This window comes from Prionailurus viverrinus, chromosome D1 (genome assembly GCF_022837055.1).
Source record: "Prionailurus viverrinus isolate Anna chromosome D1, UM_Priviv_1.0, whole genome shotgun sequence".
In the NCBI taxonomy this organism is placed as follows: Eukaryota; Metazoa; Chordata; class Mammalia; order Carnivora; family Felidae; genus Prionailurus; species Prionailurus viverrinus.
This window is the reverse complement of record NC_062570.1, coordinates 21,332,389-21,351,220: the sequence shown is the minus strand read 5'-3', so window position 1 is coordinate 21,351,220 and position 18,832 is coordinate 21,332,389. Positions and strand designations below refer to the sequence as shown.

Genomic DNA, 18,832 nt, shown 5'->3' with positions numbered 1-18,832 from the left:
TATTTAAAATGCTTGACACAATACTTCAAATTTCATAGGATGTCATAACATATGTTATAATTATTATCTTCATCATCTTCATCATCATCATCGTTATTATTGTTGTGTGTATTATTATTAAACATAAACCTGAGGCTCCTTTCATACTCAAGAGTCTTTGATTTCATTCTTAGTATTTCTCCACACATAATCACTGTAATAAGGTTTACAGGAGTGGCCTGGAGAGGAATTTAGGAATTGTGTTCTTTGGGGAAGTGTTATTGGATTTCCAAAAATGTGTACGATAAACCTAACACATTACATATCTCAGCAAATCTGAAAGACCTGCTTCTGATATGACATTATGATATTGATTCTATTCATGAACATTTTCTACTGCCCAGAATTTTCTTCAGGGCAAATTTGACATCCTTATTCCGCAGACTATAGATCAAGGGGTTCAGCATGGGCACAATCGTGGTATAAAACACAGAGGACACTTTCCCTTGGTCCATGGAGCTCACAGACGATGGCTGCAGGTACATGAACGCAGCAGATCCAAAGAAAACGGCAACAGCGGAGATGTGGGAGCTGCAGGTCCTGAAGGCTTTGCACCTGCTTTCGGTGGAGTGGATGCGGAGGATGCTGGCAATGATGAAGATGTAGGAGGCAAGGATGGTGAAGGCAGGAGTCAGAATGTTAAATGCACTCAAGACTAAGACCAATAATTCATTGATGAAGATGCTGGAACAGGATATCTCCAGGAGTGGAAAGAGATCACAGAAATAATGGTTAATCACATTGCTCTGGCAGAAAAGGAGCCTCATCATAAACAGCGTATGGATTGTAGATCCAACGATGCCCAAAATATAAACTCCCACTGTGAGCCGGAAGCAGATGTGTGAAGACATGACGACATTGTAAAGCAAGGGGTTGCAGATGGCAGCATAGCGGTCATAAGCCATTACAGCTAACATGTGACACTCTGCAATACCAAAAAGGAGGAAGAAATAGAGCTGAGTCATGCATGCTGAGTAGGAAATTATGTTCTTCTCAGTCACAAAGTTCGCCAGCATTTTGGGGGTAATGACAGTGGAATGGCAGAGATCAATGAAGGACAAATTGCTGAGGAAATAGTACATGGGGGTGTGCAAGTGAGCACTGAGCCCTATCAGTGTGATCATGGCCAGGTTCCCCACCACCGTGACCGCATAGACTCCTAGGAAGAGAATGAGAAGAGGCAGCTGAAGTTCTGGTTTCTCTGTTAGTCCAGCGAGGATGAACTCAGTCACTGTGGAATGATTTCCAGAGTCCCTTATCTTTGCAGCAGGTTCTGATTCTAAAAGAGAAAAAATGAATATTCCTCTGTATGTGTATTTGTGTGTACACATATATGTTTGTGTGAGTATATGTGAAGAGAAGAATAATTCCATGAAGATCATTATTCCTGATCAGAAGAGATTCACAATTCAGGGATCTATTGAGTCTTTCCTGCTGATCAATCAGTGATTCTGGTTGAACTGGAGAAGTAATTACAGACTTCAGGAACCTTATAAATTAGAAATTTCATAACTTTTTTGCGGCACCTGAGTGGTTCTGTCAGTTAAGCATCTGACTCTTGATTTCGACTCAGGTCATGATCTCACAGTTCGTGGGTTTGAGCCCTGCATCAGACTCTGCACTGAGAGTTTGGAGTCTGCTTGGGATTCTCTCTCTCTCTCTCTCTCTCTCTCTCTCTGCCCCTGCAGCTCTCTCTCTTTCTCTCAAAATGAAAAAATAAACTAAAAAAAAAAAGATATCTCATAACTTTTTAAGAGAAAGCACCAATTTCCAGACTTTTAAAGTCAGTCAGAAGGGACATTGCTACTGTTATTTGTGTGGCCTCTTTCTTCCTCCCATGTTCTATATGTATATATTAATATCATGCTAGTCAAATGGCAAACAGTTTTGATTTATTCAGAATAAATAATAGTAGCATGTGCTTTCTATAATGAATAAACATAGGATTCATAAGTCCGCAAAAAGTAATTATGCTAGTCTGAGCTTTTTTCCTTACTGTATCTCATCTCAAAATAGCTGAAGGATGGTCAATTACTGATATCTTTCCACCAGAGAATCTCTGCTTTATATGCACCAGCTCTCATCCCTCAGGCCGATCACCCCAAGAGCAGAAACATACTGTTTGGCAGACATCATGCTTATATCTCAACAGCTTTTCCCAGAACAAAGAGCCATTCTCCCTTGTTCTAATTTGGTTAATCCCAGGCTATCATATAATGGCTTAAATGTAGGTCATGTTGTCCACCAATATGACCAGGAGTGCATATTATTGATCTAAGCAACTTGGATTTCCTGCTTAAAGTGGTGGAGGTCATAAAATTATTTATATTCTCAAAATATGAGAAGGGATTTTGAAGACAAACTGTAGGTGTTACTCTCCTGGTCTTGTTTTATAATCCTATAATTTGTGTGTGGTTTTTACAGAGTTCCAAGACATTGAAGATATGGATCACTAGTGCATGCACAAATACAATTAGAACTTGTAGGTTATGTTCAATGCTAATCTAGAGTGTGATGTGTTGTTTTTTGGTTTTTTTTTAAAGACCAATGTACTTTGAGTTTCGACTTGGAAAGAAAATGAGTACATTCTAGAAAATGCAAATTCATATTCTTAATATTCAAGCAATTGTTAGATTAGTGTTTTTAGGTTAGGGTCAAATACTTTATGTGATATAGAAAAATTGGACAACTTCAGAAAACATGATCTAGAAATTTTTCATTTTAAGAGTGGGCAAATAACCAAAGATATTTTGCTGGCAAAGCAAAAATTCATGTGGCACGTGACAACATGACATGTTCAACAGTGTCATCTGTTCAATATGTCACTGTTCAACAAATTGCTTTATTTAAGAAGTACTGGAAAGGTGCCTGGGTGGCTCAGTCAGTTAAGCATCCAACTCTTGACTTTGGCTCAGGTCCTCAGCTCATGGTCCGGGCTGGACATGGAGCCTGCTTGAAATCTCTCCCTCCCTCTACCCCTCCCCACCTTAAAAAAGTGAAGAAGAAGAAGAAGAAGAAGAAGAAGAAGAAGAACTGTACTCATTGCCTATGTCTCCAAGAGAGTGAAATAAAGCTAACTGCTTGAAACCCTGGAGAGAAATCTTTGGTTTCACAACAAAGATGAACAGTCCCAGAAAGATCCTTGATCTTACAGTCCGAAATGTTTGAGCACAGCCTGAATAACCACTTTCCAAGCTGATATTGTTCAAGGACACAAGAACCTAATGGGTGATGGGATTATATCATCCATATCACCTCATCTAGTTTCACTGATTCATGATTCGCCAATTCTAGTGGGTTTTGATAATTAAGTTAGACCAGAATGCATTGAAATCTCAACTCAACCCCATACTTGCAGAGCAACCTTGGGATAATTACATCCAATCTCCAGCCCTCTGAAAAACAAAAAATGCTATTATCTGTTTCCAATGAAAACTAAATTAAATGATGCCCACAAGGTGCTAAGCACAGTTCATGGTTCTTGGTAAGAACTTCATAATGTCAATGTTAATTTAATTTTAATCTTCTGAAATTGCTCTGTTTTATATTTTATTTGACCAGCATTTTCTTTCCTTATTGATGACCAGAGTTAATTTTTTTTTCCTTAGCACATCTTCTTGTCCCTCCTTCCTACACTGACACATACAAAATACAGGGAGTTGATATTTTGCACTGAATATTAACTTCCTGTCATCAATCTTTTTCATAGTCTTCACATAAATTCCAAACTAATTTCCTTGTCATTCAAAGATTCATATCATCTGGTAACAAAAAGAAAATTTTTCATTTCCTGGCAAGTATTACATGATTTAACCATTTCACAAAGAACGTTTTGTTGGCTCTCATCATATTCTTTTAGATTTTTATTTTTTCATTTATTCCCTGTGCCCTGTGAAATCTATTTAATACTTAGGGCCCTTTAGTTAAGGGCTTTCATAGTGAAAGCTCCAATTAATAAGACCATTTTCTGCATGTTCATGAAGATGTTTCTTATGTTTACATTTAGCATGTATATAATTCTGCATTAATTATTATGAGTTATGTACTGGTTCTTTTCAACTAAGCTATAAATGCAACATAGTACTTGCCACATACAGCAAATATCAGTAAATACGTGTTTTTAATAAAAGTGTTAAAAGGATGTTAGACATAACCTAACATAGACTCAATATAAGTGAACAGTCTTCACACTGCCTGGTGTGAATAAAAAAGTGTTCGCCATAATTCTATTCAGTAGGGGACAAGGAGATGATAAGTCTACCTTTTTGTTCACCTGATAATATGAATATTAGAGTAATAACAGGTAGAAATAAAGAATGAGTGCACTGGGAGGGTGCTAGAGTAGAGAACTCTAAAACTTTTAAAGTCAAGGACTGGGACATACTCAGACATACCCCTCTTGCCCCCCAGAACTGCAGCCATGTATAATTCTCTCCTCCATTTTTCTGAATGGAAAAATGATCTGATGATGCTGGTAGATAATTCTGAGTACTAACCTGGCAGGACACCTTGGTGCTGAGGGGGACTTAGACTAAAAGTCTTCATGGCAATAATTTGGGGTCACTGATCCTGATCTGTAATGTAGCTGATGGCCTTCTGCAAAGGTTGGTTGAGATGGTATGATGATTTTATACACTGGGCAGTGATGCCAAGAGTCTTATTAGGAACAAGGAATGATAATGGGCTCCCACTAGAATCTCATCCTATGGGTATCAACCTTTGGGAAAAGAAACACTCAGAATTTCCCTTTTCCCCTATTGGTTCCCAAGTGTTTGATAGTGTCACAAAGGTGAGAATCATTGTTCTTGTTAAATTATGGATTGAAAACAAGGAAGTATTAGATTTTGTTAGAGCTTGAGTGAATATCATGCCAAGCTATTTAAAAGGTCAAGAATTCATGTAACTTTTAAAACATACTCTAAAGAAATTTTCTGAACTGATTTCCGACAAGGGATAAATAGAAAATCAGGGAAAACACTTTTGTATGTAAGATTTGAAAGTTTTTGTGTTCATTGACCTCTACTAACTGTATTTAGATATCATAATGTGCTCATAGAATGGTATTACTTGGAATATTTCAACTTGGGGGCTGAATATAAAAGCATCTACTAGATATTGCCATAACCCCATGAGAAATTCCTAACATGCCTAACAAGGGAGAAGATGACTTATTTTCCTCTACAACTAAAAGAGATTTGTTGAGTAACAGTGTAGATACATTGTCCCTGAGACAATCCATATGTCTCCCCAGAATTTCAACATTTGACCATTTTGAAACTTGCATAAAACAAGACACAATGGACTTTCCATTTTCCTCTTGTGAATTCCTAAGAGACTCTTCAATTAGGAAGGTCTGCTTCCTTTCGGACCCAGCTATTCTCTGGTTATTCTTGCCACCAAATGGGCCCTGGATATAACATTTAAACTCAAAGAAGCAAGATCTTAAGGCAAAATGGAAAAGTATGGATGGGATCCTTTGGTTGTATCTGGGGTTCTCTCAGGATTCATGGAAAATACCAGCTCAGCTACCAAATCTATCCTGGAAAGTATGATTCTCAAGAGGTCACAATATTGGAGTCTAGAAGCTCAAGGTAGATATTTTAGTGGACTGTCCTTCATGCTCTATACCCCTTTCTCCTAGAATCTGTGTCCATTTAAAATCTACATGTAGGATCAGAAAACACCTTTCTTTCTACAATCCAGCCTGTCTCAACTCACAGAAATTTTACATCAAGGCCAATATTTCGGTTACTCAAGGTAGACATGACACAGACACCGTTCATCATCTCATACAGGCAAGAAGCATGATATACTTGTAAGACAGAGTTCTGTGAGCTATTGCTTTACGACCAGATATAGAGCATATTTGAGTGTTGACTAATTCAGGATTTCTCCACCTGTTTGATCATCAGACTCACCTAGGGAGACTACAGTATTTATAAAGCTTATGACTGTAGAAATATAAACATGATCAAATGAGAATCAGAACTTCCTGAAACATCTTCCCTACACTCATTACTCCAGGGACAATTTAATCTCGGTAGAGGAGCTCTGATAAACAGTTTCTCTTTCCATTTCTTCTCCCCAAGATTACCTCCACAGCTCTAAATAATTCATACATCCTGCTATTTTTAGATTACCAATTTTGAATGTTATCTCAACTATTATATTACACATGCAGTTGCTTTACTTGTTATTACCACTGCCTCCTTTCCATCCACATATTTGATACTGATAAAAATTCTTTTCTTAATGGTTTCGAGACCTTTAGAAATATTCTCAAAACTTTTAACTTGTCAACTGTCCAAATGCTCTCATCTGGAGAGATTTGTATTACAGACTTCCTATTCTAACGCCAGAATTAGTGAATCATAATCTTTGAGGTCACAGGTCAGTGTCTCCAATTGTAGGTCTTCAGTCTGCATTTCTCCAGCTTCAGGGTAGCAAACTCCTCCACTTCTTAGCCCCCTGAGCCATTCTGACCAATGTGCTGGTCAAATATTCTTGAGGATTTCCGTGTCTCAAGGAATAAGACTTTGAGAAAAGAAGCAGTTGCTGTTTAGCATTTCCCAGGGGTCTAACTTTTTCCTTCTAGATGTCCATTCTAGGGATTCTTTGTCAATTTTGGATTTATCAATTAGTGATAAAGATTTTTCACGGGATCACCTGAATTTTTTTTTTTTTAATGCAGGTTCTGGTCCAGCAGGTCTGAATGGGGTTTGAGATTCTGCATTTCTTACAAGCTCCTAGCCAGTGGGTTTGGTTCACAGTCCATACAGTGAATAGCAGGTTTAAGAGGATCAGGGCACATCCTGACAGGGTATCTTTCTTTTAATAGGGCCAGAATTTTTTTAAGTTGATTTATCTATTTTGAGAGAGAGAGAAAGCACGAGTCGAGAAGGGGCAGAGAGGGAGGAGAGAGGGAGAATCCCAAGCAGGCTCCTTACCAGCAGTACGAAGCCCAGTGTGGGGCTCAAACTCACGAGCTGTGAGATCACGACCTGAGTGAAGTTAGACACTTAACCAACTGAGCCACCCACGTGCCCCAATAGGGCCAGAATTTTTAAATAATTAATTGAACCATTTTTCTTTTATAAAATATGTTTATTTTATGCATAAGTAGGTAATATACTTACTTGATTCAAAGTCAGATCTATACATAATTGGATAGAGTTACAGGGTAAGAATTCAGAATTCTCATGTAATGTTTGCTTTTCTTGAGGTCCTCACTGAAAATAGTTCCACTTGCTAAATTGTATATTTAAAGAAAATATTTTATTATAGCCACCAGTGTTCCATATTAATTCCTCTTCCTTACATATTTTTGCTTTTTCCCCCCTAAGCTGGGATAATTGGAAGCACATTGAGTGCAGTATGATTTAAGGTAAATTGGACATTCATATCAGGGGAGCTCTTACAAAATAGCTTTAAATGCATTAAGTTCAATTCTCTTCAAAGGAGTTTAATTTTACATTAGTTTTGGGTTATATTAGTGTTTCTCACTTATGGAGGCACATTTAAAATAATCAAGGGTGTTTTTAAAAATCTCTATATCTAGATTGTACCCCATATCAATTAAATCAAAATCTTAGTATCTGTGGTCTGATGATAATATTTTTTAAAACCCCTAAACTTTAATGTGCGCAGGTATAACGAGGGAATCTTGTCGTTCAAAAGCAGATTCTTGATTTAATAAGGCCAGTGTAGGGCTTGAGATACTGCGTTTTAACATACTCTCAGCTTTTGCCCATGCTGCTGGTCTGTGGAGCAACCTCAGGAACGGGGCATCAGAGGATCTCTTGTTTTGAATCCCTTTCACTATCTATGATTCTTTCAGTTTCAAGCAAGGTTTTACATTCCCACACATCCCAAAGCTTCTTTTAGCTTTGGAATAGCGGTGGCCACAGGATTCTGGGACATTTTTAGAAGAAACTATATGTCTGGAATGCCACTCTACAGGTGAGCAGACTAGAGCTGCCTGTTTCCTCAGTGTGCTGAGTTAACGAAGTGGGAAGAGAGTTGGAGGTGAAGACAGGAGTGGGAAGGGTTTAAAGAACCATTTCCATAAATGATTATACAATGATGAAAGGTACTGAAATTCGCAAAGCCACTGTTTCCATTCTGTCAGGATATATGTAGTGATTCCGGAAATTTAAAAATATGTGTGTGTGCATGTGTCCATTTTTACATATACATAGATAGAGAAACTGACAGAGAGAAATAGAGAGGGAGAGTTGAATTTTACAGACTTATGTAACCTAATTGCTTTGCTGTGAAATGTTACCTAGAGCCCCATCTTGAGAGTTCTACCATCATTGTCCTTCATTTATTTATTTATTCATTCATTCATTCATTCATTATTTTATTTTATTTTATTATTATTATTTTTTTCAAGTTAGTTAACATAGAGTGTCGTATTGGTTTCAGGAGTAGAACCCAGTGGTTCATCACTTACATACAACACCCAGTGCTCATCCCAAGAAATGCCTTCCTTAATGCCCATCACCCATTTAGCCCATTCCCCCTCACCTGCCCTCTAGCAACCCCCAGTTTCTTCTCTGTTTTGAAGAAGTCTCTTATGATTTGCCTCCTTCTCCGTTTTTTTCTTATCTTTCCTTCCCGTCCCCTATATTCATCTGTTGTGTTTCTTAAATTCCACATATGAGTGAAATCATACATTTGTCTTTCATCATCCTATTTAGTAATCCAAACTAGAAATTTGCATCCATCCTCAACACTTTCCTGTACCTTCAACTCACCTCGGTTCAGCCATGTCTGAACAATCCACTTTTCAAAAATCCCTTGACACTCTCCTTCCTTTTTGGCTCCACTGTCACTGCATGAAGTGTCCTGCTTAGGACAATCAAATGGCTGCTGACCGGTCTTGATTCAGCCTTGTTGTCTTTCCATCATCTTCCAACCAGCAAAAGTGTGATACTACTAACATGTAAAACTACTTGTTTCACTCCCCTGCCTAAAAAAAAGTCAGCACCTCCCTTCACTAAAATGAGTGACGTCTGACAGTGATCCAGAGGTGATTCATGAACTGTCCTCTGTCTACTTTTCTCTTTTGTAGCTTTTCCATATTACTCAAAATATGACATGATTTTCTGGGTCTGCAGACGCTTTCTTCCTCTTTCTTGATGTTACCATTACCCTTCACTGAGTCTGCATTTCATATAAGAACTTAAGCCCCAGTAATTCAAGGGTCTACCCACCAGGTCTCTTTTTGTTTGTCCTGTGTGAGTCTTTTTGTGTCTGTTGGACAGAGCGTTGGACTAGGAATCACACCTAAGAGTTGCAATCGTAACCATTTTTCTTATCCATTTTTGGACCGATGAAAATTAAGTCAAATAAAAATATGAGGTCTTTCTCATATGAACATTTGATATCAACGAATGAATGGTTAATGGAATACAAGAGTGGTAAGATATTTATTTTTTTCTGTCTTTGGAAACTATATGTAAACACTGCAACTTTCATATCAGGTGAATAAAACAGCACACTCTCCTAGGAACATTGATCTGACAATGATGAGGTGGCAGGTTTGAACTGAGAAGAGAGAGAAAACAGTTGAATATTCAGAATTATCAAACAAATCCACAGTTACAAGATTTTAAATGTCCAGAAGCAGAAAAGCAAAATATGAAGGAAAACATGTTTTAAAGATAAAATTGACATGACATAGCAATTGTTTGTAAATTATGGGGGAAAGAGCATAACCACATGAAAATGATACAACTTAGCAGGATTTTTAGCTTTTGTAGCAGTTACTTCATAAATAGCTGCATGGTCACTGGCATAAAGACAACACAGTGTTGGTTGAGCTACTATATAAAGTATTGCTATCAAGAATAATAACTTTTAAAAAAAAAGAATAATAACTTTACTTTCTGTAATGGGACTCCATAAGGGGTCTCCAATATTTTGCTTTGATCGGCACAGGTTTGAAAGATTCTGATTATATCAAATGAAATAAAAGTGAAAATAGGATTGAAGATATCTATAGGAAAGCAGCACTGTCATATAAGGAACTAGGGAAGCTGTTTGTGTACAAGGAAATTTCTAGGATGTCTTAGACCTGTCTACAGTTACTTGAGGCCAAAGTACCGTTTAAGTAAAATCATGGGTCCTGGAGCCAAACTGTCTAGGATTAATAACTTATTATGTTTGAGACATAGGGCATTTACTCAAACTAAATAAGGTTCTATTTCATCTTTGAAAGGGGAATAATACTAGGGCTTGTCCTCAGGGGAAACTAAATATTTGGTAAGTAAATGCTGTAAATAAAGTTGTCCATTTAAAGTGTTGGGCATATTCTTGATATTTTATAAAATCTTAATAATATACATATTGCTATTATCTTCAAAATATTCATTGTCATCTTATTGTTGTGTGTATTAAAACTAAGGCTACTTTCATACTCCAGAGTCTTTGACTTTATTCTTTGTATTTCTCCACACATAATTACTGTAATAAGGTTCAAAGGAGTGGCCTAGAGGGGAATTTAGGAATTGTGTTCTTTGGGGAAGTGTCATTGGATTTCTAAAAATGTGTACAATAAACCTAACACATTACATATCTCAGCAAATCTGAAAGACCTGCTTCTGATATGACATTATGATATTGATTCTATTCATGAACATTTTCTACTGCCCAGAATTTTCTTCAGGGCAAATTTGACATCCTTATTCCGCAGACTATAGATCAAGGGGTTCAGCATGGGCACAATGGTGGTATAAAACACAGAGGACACTTTCCCTTGGTCCATGGAGCTCACAGACGATGGCTGCAGGTACATGAACGCAGCAGATCCAAAGAAAACGGCAACAGCGGAGATGTGGGAGCTGCAGGTCCTGAAGGCTTTGCACCTGCCCTCGGTGGAGCGGATGCGGAGAATGCTGGCCATGATGAAGATGTAGGAGGCAAGGATGGTGAAGGCAGGAGTCAGAATGTTAAATGCACTCAAGACTAGGACCAATAATTCATTGATGAAGATGCTGGAACAGGATATCTCCAAGAGTGGAAAGAGATCACAGAAATAATGGTTAATCACATTGCTCTGGCAGAAAAGGAGCCTCATCATAAACAGCGTATGGATTGTAGACCCAACGATGCCCAAAGTATAACTCCCACTGTGAGCCAGAAGCAGATGTGTGAAAACATGACGACATTGTAAAGCAAGGGGTTGCAGATGGCAGCATAGCGGTCATAAGCCATTGCAGCTAACATGTGACACTCTGAGACAGCAAAAACAAGGAAGAAGTAGAGTTGAGTCATGCATGCTTGGTAGGAGATGAAATTCCTCTCTGTCACAAAGTTCACTAGCATTTTAGGGGTAATGACAGTGGAATGGCAGAGATCAATGAAGGACAAATTACTGAGGAAATAGTACATGGGGGTGTGCAGGTGAGCACTGAGCCCTATCAGCGTGATCATGGCCAGGTTCCCCACCACCGTGACCACATAGACTCCTAGGAAGAAGAAGAAAAGGGGCAGCTGGAATCCGGTCTTCTCTGTTAGCCCAGCGAGGATGAACTCAGTCACTGTGGAATTATTTCCAGGGTCCATTATCCCCTCATCTCATTCTAAGCTTAAAAAACAGAAAATGACTGTACTTGTGGTGTGTGTGTGTGTGTGTGTGTGTGTGTGTGTGTGAGAGAGAGAGAGAGAGAGAGAGAGAGTGTGAGACAAAATAATTTTATGGAAATCATTATTTTATTCCTCATCAAGGGACATTCATAATGTTGGTATCTCTTGAATCTCTTCCATCACTCTAGGGCAACCTATGATTCCAGCTGACTAGAGGAAAATTCAAGAAACTTATAATTAAGATATTTTTAATTTTTAACAGAAAACACCAATTTTTAGATTTTTTTTTTGAGCTAGTTAGTAGGAAAGTTACTACCATTATTTCTTTTTTTTAAAGTCTTTATTCAAATTCCAGTTAATTAACATGCAGTCTAATAACTAGTTTCAGGTTACAATATGGTAATTCAACTACTGTTATTTCTAATGACTCTTTCCTATATCCTTTGGGGTATCCTATATGTATGTATGTATGTACATTAATGTATGTATGTATGTACATTAATGTATGTATGTATGTATGTATGTACATTAATGTCATACTTATCAAATGGCATAATGATTAAATCTTCATTTAATTCAAAATAAGAAAGAGTAACTTGTTTTCTACAGTTAATAAACATAGGATTCACAAGTCTGTAAAAAGTTGTTATTTTGACCTGAATCATTTTCCTTACTAGAATTCGAACTCCGAATAAAAACCTGAAGAACTGGGCAACTACCAATACCATCCCACCTGGAATTCTGCTAGTCTGCTTGTTGAGGGTTCCTTCACCCAGGAAGAAAGCTACTGCCTCATAAGGTAAGAACATAGCATACTTACACCTCAACAACTTCTCCCATAGTGAAAACTGTCTTCCTTTGTTTATAAATTCAACTAATCCCAGGGGAGTGACACAATGGCCAAAATTTAGGTAATATATTGCATCACTATGGCCAGAGAAGCAAAGGATTATAAATAATTTAAGTTAATTGGACTTCATATTGGTGGTGGAGGCCAGAAAACTACACTTATTCCCAAAATATGAGAAAGGTTTTGGAAGAAAAACACCCTGGTGTCTTCTTACCATGTATTTCTCACGTACTCTCTACAGAATTGAAAGATGATAGAGGTATGGATTATTAGAACACGTGCAAAATACAACTACAAATTTTAGATTAAATTCAATACAAGACAACAATGTGATTTTTTTAAAGAAAGGCTAATATATATTTCATTTAGATTGCAAAGAAATTAAAGAGATTCTAGAAAATGGAAATTTATTTTCTTAATACTCAAGCAACAGTTGGAATATTGTTTTCAATTTGGGTTACAATATTTTCTGTGATTTAGAAAAACTGGAAATTTTCAGAAAAAGTATCAGAAATCTTGTCTTTTAAGGAATGGCTGAAGTAACAGGATATTTATTAGCAAAAAAAGATTTATGTGACACAGAACAGTTACTGCCAAATGTTCAACATAATGCTACATTTAAAAGATGTAGGGTTTGGGGCGCCTGGGTGGCGCAGTCGGTTAAGCGTCCGACTTCAGCCAGGTCACGATCTCGCGGTCCGTGAGTTCGAGCCCCACGTCAGGCTCTGGGCTGATGGCTCAGAGCCTGGAGCCTGTTTCCGATTCTGTGTCTCCCTCTCTCTCTGCCCCTCCCCCTGTTCATGCTCTGTCTCTCTCTGTCCCAAAAAAATAAATAAACGTTGGAAAAAAAAAAAATTAAAAGATGTTGGGTTCATTTTTTTAAGTTTATTTATTTATTTTGATAGAGAGAGAGAGAATGCTAAAATTGGGAAAGGACAGAGAGAGAGGGAAAGAGAGAATCCCAAGCAGGCTCAGTGCTGTCAGCACGGACCCCCAGTGCAGGACTCAAACACATGAACTGTGAGATCATTACCTGAGCCAAGATCATGACCTAAGTCGAAATTAAGAGTCAGATGCTTAACTGACTGAGCCACCCAGGCTCCCCATTTCGATATTGGACTCATTTTATATGTCTCCAAGAGAATGAAGTCAAATGACCTGCTTGAAAGTATTAGAAGAAATATCTGGTTTCACATCAGAGAACATTACAGTCACACATAATTTGATCTTATAGCCAGAAATGTTAGAGCACAGCCTAAAAAGCCACGGAGCAGATATTGTTGATGGATGCAAGGTTTAGATGGGTGGTTGGATTAAATCATCCTGAATATCTCTTTAAATTCCAACTTTCATGACTGTGTCCTTCTAATAGGTCCTGATATTAGCATAGTAGCCATTGATGCAAAAAATTCAGTCCTACATTTGCTCTAATGTTCTGAAAAATGAAAACATTAATTTCTGTCCCGTGTGAAAATTAAATTAAATGATACCTGTAAAGTGAGGTCCCCGGCACAGTTCCTGTCTCTTGGTAAAAACTTAATCAATGTCAGTGTTGTTTCAATTGTAATCTATTTAAGTATCTCCCTGCTCTGTTTTTCATTCGCCCAACACTGTCATTCCCATAATGGCAGTAAGAGTTTCCAATTTCTTTCCTCAGCAGATCTTTTTGTTGTTTCTTTCCATGAACACACGATAATACAGAGATTTCCAACTTTTTTACTGAATAGTAACCTCTTAAAATAATCAGTATTTTCCAAGGTCTCCAAATAAAGTTCAAACTAATTTGTCATTCAAAGATTTACAACAATAACAACAAAGTTTCCTTTTTTATATCCCAACAAATACCATGTTATTTAGTTATTTGGTAGACTGTTAGCTTTTACTCACCATATCCCTTTAGCGTTTCTCTTCTTCCATTCCATCTACCTTACAACATTTATTCAACAGTTAGGATCATTTAGTTAAGAATTTAATATGAGAGAGGCACCTGGGTGGCTCAGTGGATTGAACGTCAGACTTCAGCTCAGGTCATGATTTCGGGGTTCATGAGTTCCAGCCCCACTTTGGGCTCTGTGCTGACAGTTTAGAGCCTGGAGCCTGCTTCAGATTTTGTGTCTCCCTTTCTCTCTGCCACACACACACACACACACACACATACACACACTCTCTCTCTCTCTCTCTCAGTCTCTCAAAAATAAACAAACATTTAAAAAAATATTTGAAAAGTTTAGTAGGAGAGCCCCAGTTAACATGACCATTTTGTGTGTGTGCCTATGAATACATTTCTTGTGTTTTACATAAGCACTTACTTTATACTAATTAGTATGAGTTATTTACTGGTTTCCCTTCTCTACTAGACTGTAAAATCAATACAGTACTTAGCATAGTGTTTTGCATCTAGTGAACCTCAATCAATATGTGTTTAATAAAATTATGAAGGAAGGTTAGAGATATATTAACATAGACTCAATCTAAGTCGGCAAAGCCCTCACACTGCCTGAGTTGAAATGAGTAAACAAAAAAGTTTCTGCCATAATTTTATACTAGAGGGGACAGAGAGATAACAAAGGGGCCTGTGGTCATGAGAAAGTGTGAACAATAGAACGAGGACAGGTGAGGATGAAATGGCTGCGTACATCTCTGTGTGCGCTGGGAAGGGAGCCTGAGTGGAAAGCTAAGATTTTAAAATCCAAGGACTGTGATTCAGACATAGCTTTCCTTCTTCACAGAGAATTCAGTGCCGTGCACTTTTCTTCTTCATTGTTCTGAAGGGAAAAATGATCTGACGATGCTGATGGATAGTTCGGAGTACCAACCTTGCAGGACTCTTTAGTGCTGAGGGAGTCATAGCCTGTAAGTCTCCTTTGGCCATTGTTTTTAGTCACTGATCTTGATCTCTGGTGAAGCTGATGCCCAAAACTGTCTGTCCCCCGGCAAAGGTTGGTTGATATTATCTGAGGATTTTACACTCTGGGTATAGATGCTAAGGGTCTGATTAAGAGCAAACAATGATAATGACCTCCCACTAGGATCTTATCCCACAAGTATCCACTCATGGGAAAAGAAACAATTAGAATTTCCCTTTCTCCATTGGTACTCAAGGGCTTAATAGTGTCACAAAAGTGTTATTCATTGTTCTTATTAGGTTACACATTAGAACCAAGGATGTGAGAGATACTGTTAGAGCTCTGGTGAATTTCATGCCAGCCCATTTTTAAATGCAAAATTTCAGGAAATTTATAAGACATACACTAAAGTTTTCTGAAGTCCCTTCCCACAAGGGCAAAGTAGAAAATCAGGGAAAACAACCTGGTTATGTAAGATCTGAAAATTTTTATTTTCATTGGTCTCTGTTAACTGTATTTAGATTTCATAATATACTCAGAAAACAGTGATGTTTGGAATATTTTAACTTGTGGCCTAAGTGAAAGCATATGCTAAATATTGCACAAATCCCTGGGAAGTTCCTAATTAGAGTAAGAAGGAGATATGGTAACTTTATTTTTTTTTTCTAAAATAAAGAGAAATGATGAGGAGCAAATAAATATGTGTGCTATACAAATTATTTTATTTCTGTATAAATACTGAATCATTTTATTTGTTTGGCAATAAAAACCGATGGTTTAATCCCATTAAAAATGGCCAGGGGACCTGAATAGACATTTTTCCAAAGAAGATGTATAGATGGCCAACAGCACATGAAAAGATACTCAACATCATTAATCATCAGGGAAATGCAAATCAAAACTACAATATCATCTTATACCTGTCAGAATGACTAAAATCAGAAAGACAAGAAATAAGTTTTGGTGAAGATGTGGAGAAAAGGAACACTTGTGTATTGTTTGTGGAAATGTAAATTGGTACAGCCTCTGTGGAAAACAGTATAGAGGTTCCTCAAAAAGCTAAAAATAGAAATATCATATGATCCAATAATTCCACTACTGGATATTTACCCAAAGGAAACATATATGCACCTTTATGTGTACTGCAGAATTATTTACAATAGCCATTCAAGTGTCCATGGAAGCCATTCAAGTGTCCATCAATACATAAGTGGATAAAGATGATATAGCATATCTATACAATGGAATATTACACAGTCATAAAAAAAGATCTTGCCATTTGCAACAACATAGATGGACCTAAAGGGTATTAGGCTCAGTGAAATAAGTCAGACCAAGAAAGACAAATACCATATGATTTCGCACATATGTGGAATCTAAAAACCAAAATGAATAAACAAAAAGTAGAATCAGACCTGTAAATACAGAAAACAAACTTTTGGTTGCCAGAGGGGAGATGGATGGGGTATGAGCAAAAAGGGATGAAGGGAAGAGGGAGGTACAGGCCTGCAGTTATGGAATGAGTAACTCACAAGAATAAAAGGCACAGCAAATGGAATGTAGTTAATGGTATTGTAATAGTATTGTATGGGGACAGATGGTAGCTACATTTGGGGCAAGCATAGAATAATGTACAGAGATGTTGAATCAGTATGTTCTATACCTGAAACTGAAGTAACATTGTGTGTCAACTATATTTGAATTTAAAAAAAAAAAAAAGAGGGAAAGGAAAGCTTACTGGTAAGACCTTGGCTGGCAGGTAGTGTATGTTACCTATTGTGGTTAGTCATAGTCTTCATGCCAAACATGTAAAATTAAAGGTTTATTTACCCTATATTTTAATAATGCTGATTTACAATATACCATCCTTTCCTATAACTAGCAGAAGTTAAGTCTTGAAAAACATATTAAAATATAAGGCAATAAGTATTATCAAAGGAATTGTACTTGACTTATTTCATCAATTTAAGTTAGCAAATAACCATTGTTATACATCCTATTTCTAGGAGATATCCCAATTCTGTAAATTTTGTTTGCATGCACTCTGCTTTCTAACTCTATGTCCAATACACTTGGGGTGCTATCGTGTCCACATGGTGCCCAGGTCAATGTCTAATATACCCTATCATATGGTGATGCTGTCCAGGTGACTGGCACTATGAATCCAGTCCTCCCGCACTGTTCTTCAAAATTATCAAGTAGAATGAACAATTTCATTACTTGTGGACATACCTTGTTGTCTCCGGATTGTTTCCTTATCAAACCTTCTCTGAGAATTACAAAGCTTTTCTCAAGCAAAATACCCATTTCCTTCTATTTTCAAGGATCTTATTCAGGACAACTCTGACATCTTTATTCCTCAGGCTGTAGATCAGGGGGTTCAGCATAGGCACAATAATGGTGTAAAACACGGAAGACACTTTCCCTTGGTTCATGGAGCTCACAGATGATGGCTGCAGGTACATGAACGCAGCAGATCCAAAGAAAACGGCAACAGCTGAGATGTGGGAGCTGCAGGTGCTGAAGGCTTTGCACCTGCCCTCGGTGGAGCGGATGCGGAGGATGCTGGCAATGATGAAGATGTAGGAGCTAAGAATCATGAAGCTGGGGGCGAGGATATTAAATGCACTGAAGCACAAAACTACCACCTCGTTGATATAAGTACTGGAGCAGGAGAGCTCCAACAGTGGGAAAAGATCACAGAAGTAATGGTTGATTCTGTCAGCCTTACAGAAAAGCACTCTTAGCATGCAGCCTGTGTGAGCTGAGGCACCAGTCAAGCCCATGATATACACCCCAACTACCAGCCGGGAGCAAACCTGATAAGACATGGTGACATTGTAAAGCAATGGGTTACAAATGGCAACATAGCGATCATACGCCATTATAGCCAACATATGACATTCTGATATAACAAAAACAAGGAAGAAGTAGAGTTGAGTCATGCATGCTTGGTAGGAGATGAAATTCCTCTCTGTCACAAAGTTCACTAGCATTTTAGGGGTAATGACAGTGGAATGGCAGAGATCAATGAAGGACAAATTGCTGAGGAAATAGTACATGGGGGTGTGCAGGTGAGCACTGAGCCCTATCAGTGTGATCATGGCCAGGTTCCCCACCACCGTGACCACATAGACTCCTAGGAAGAGGAAGAAAAGGGGTAGCTGGAGTTCTGGGCTCTCTGTTAACCCAGCAAGGATGAACTCAGTCACTGTGGAATGATTTCCTGCTGTCATTTTCCTCTGGGAATTTTATGTAGAAAGAGAAGAAGAAAAATTGTGGTAGATATTTATTGTCCTACCATGCAATGTAGTATGAAACAGAATTTGTCTTTTCAGCCATGTAGCTTCAGTGCTGTCTGTCCCTGATCTATGTTAGCGCTCAAAGACGCTGAGGTCTCCATACTGTGGGGCATGTAAATAAATATCAGTTAGAACTATCCCTTTTTTGTTCTATGCTGTAAAAGTTTGTCTTACGCACTTCTATGTTTATGCAGCATTATTTA

At 37.8% G+C, this 18,832-nt stretch overlaps 3 protein-coding genes across 3 annotated transcripts; all 3 read right to left on the bottom strand.

Moving 5' to 3' along the window:
* Positions 1-359: 359 nt before the first annotated feature.
* LOC125177290 (putative olfactory receptor 8G3) lies at positions 360-4,584 on the bottom strand. Its single transcript, XM_047879459.1, has 2 exons — positions 4,536-4,584; positions 360-1,318 (listed from the first exon to the last, which is right to left on the bottom strand). Exons 1-2 carry the CDS (start codon positions 4,582-4,584, stop codon positions 360-362), a joined length of 1,008 nt encoding a protein of 335 aa, XP_047735415.1.
* A 6,091-nt stretch (positions 4,585-10,675) lies between these two features.
* Positions 10,676-11,634, bottom strand: LOC125176560 (putative olfactory receptor 8G3). Its single transcript, XM_047878205.1, is given in 2 exon segments — positions 10,676-11,169; positions 11,172-11,634. Coding segments are annotated over 2 exon segments (933 nt in total). The 5' UTR covers positions 11,611-11,634.
* A 5,969-nt stretch (positions 11,635-17,603) lies between these two features.
* On the bottom strand, positions 17,604-18,569 carry LOC125176559 (olfactory receptor 8G1-like). The gene has a single exon (XM_047878204.1). The coding sequence runs from the start codon at positions 18,561-18,563 to the stop codon at positions 17,604-17,606; it is 960 nt and encodes a 319-aa protein (XP_047734160.1). The 5' UTR covers positions 18,564-18,569.
* Positions 18,570-18,832: the final 263 nt, after the last annotated feature.

Bases quoted from the DNA above. Each gene is read 5' to 3' on its own strand.
- LOC125177290 (XM_047879459.1), bottom strand. From the start codon at position 4,584: ATGAAGACTTTTAGTCTAAGTCCCCCTCAGCACCAAGGTGTCCTGCCA. The intron at 1,319-4,535 runs GTTAGTACTCAG...TTTCTCTTTTAG, and splicing joins GCACCAAGGTGTCCTGCCAG to AATCAGAACCTGCTGCAAAG.
- LOC125176559 (XM_047878204.1), bottom strand. From the start codon at position 18,563: ATGACAGCAGGAAATCATTCCACAGTGACTGAGTTCATCCTTGCTGGG.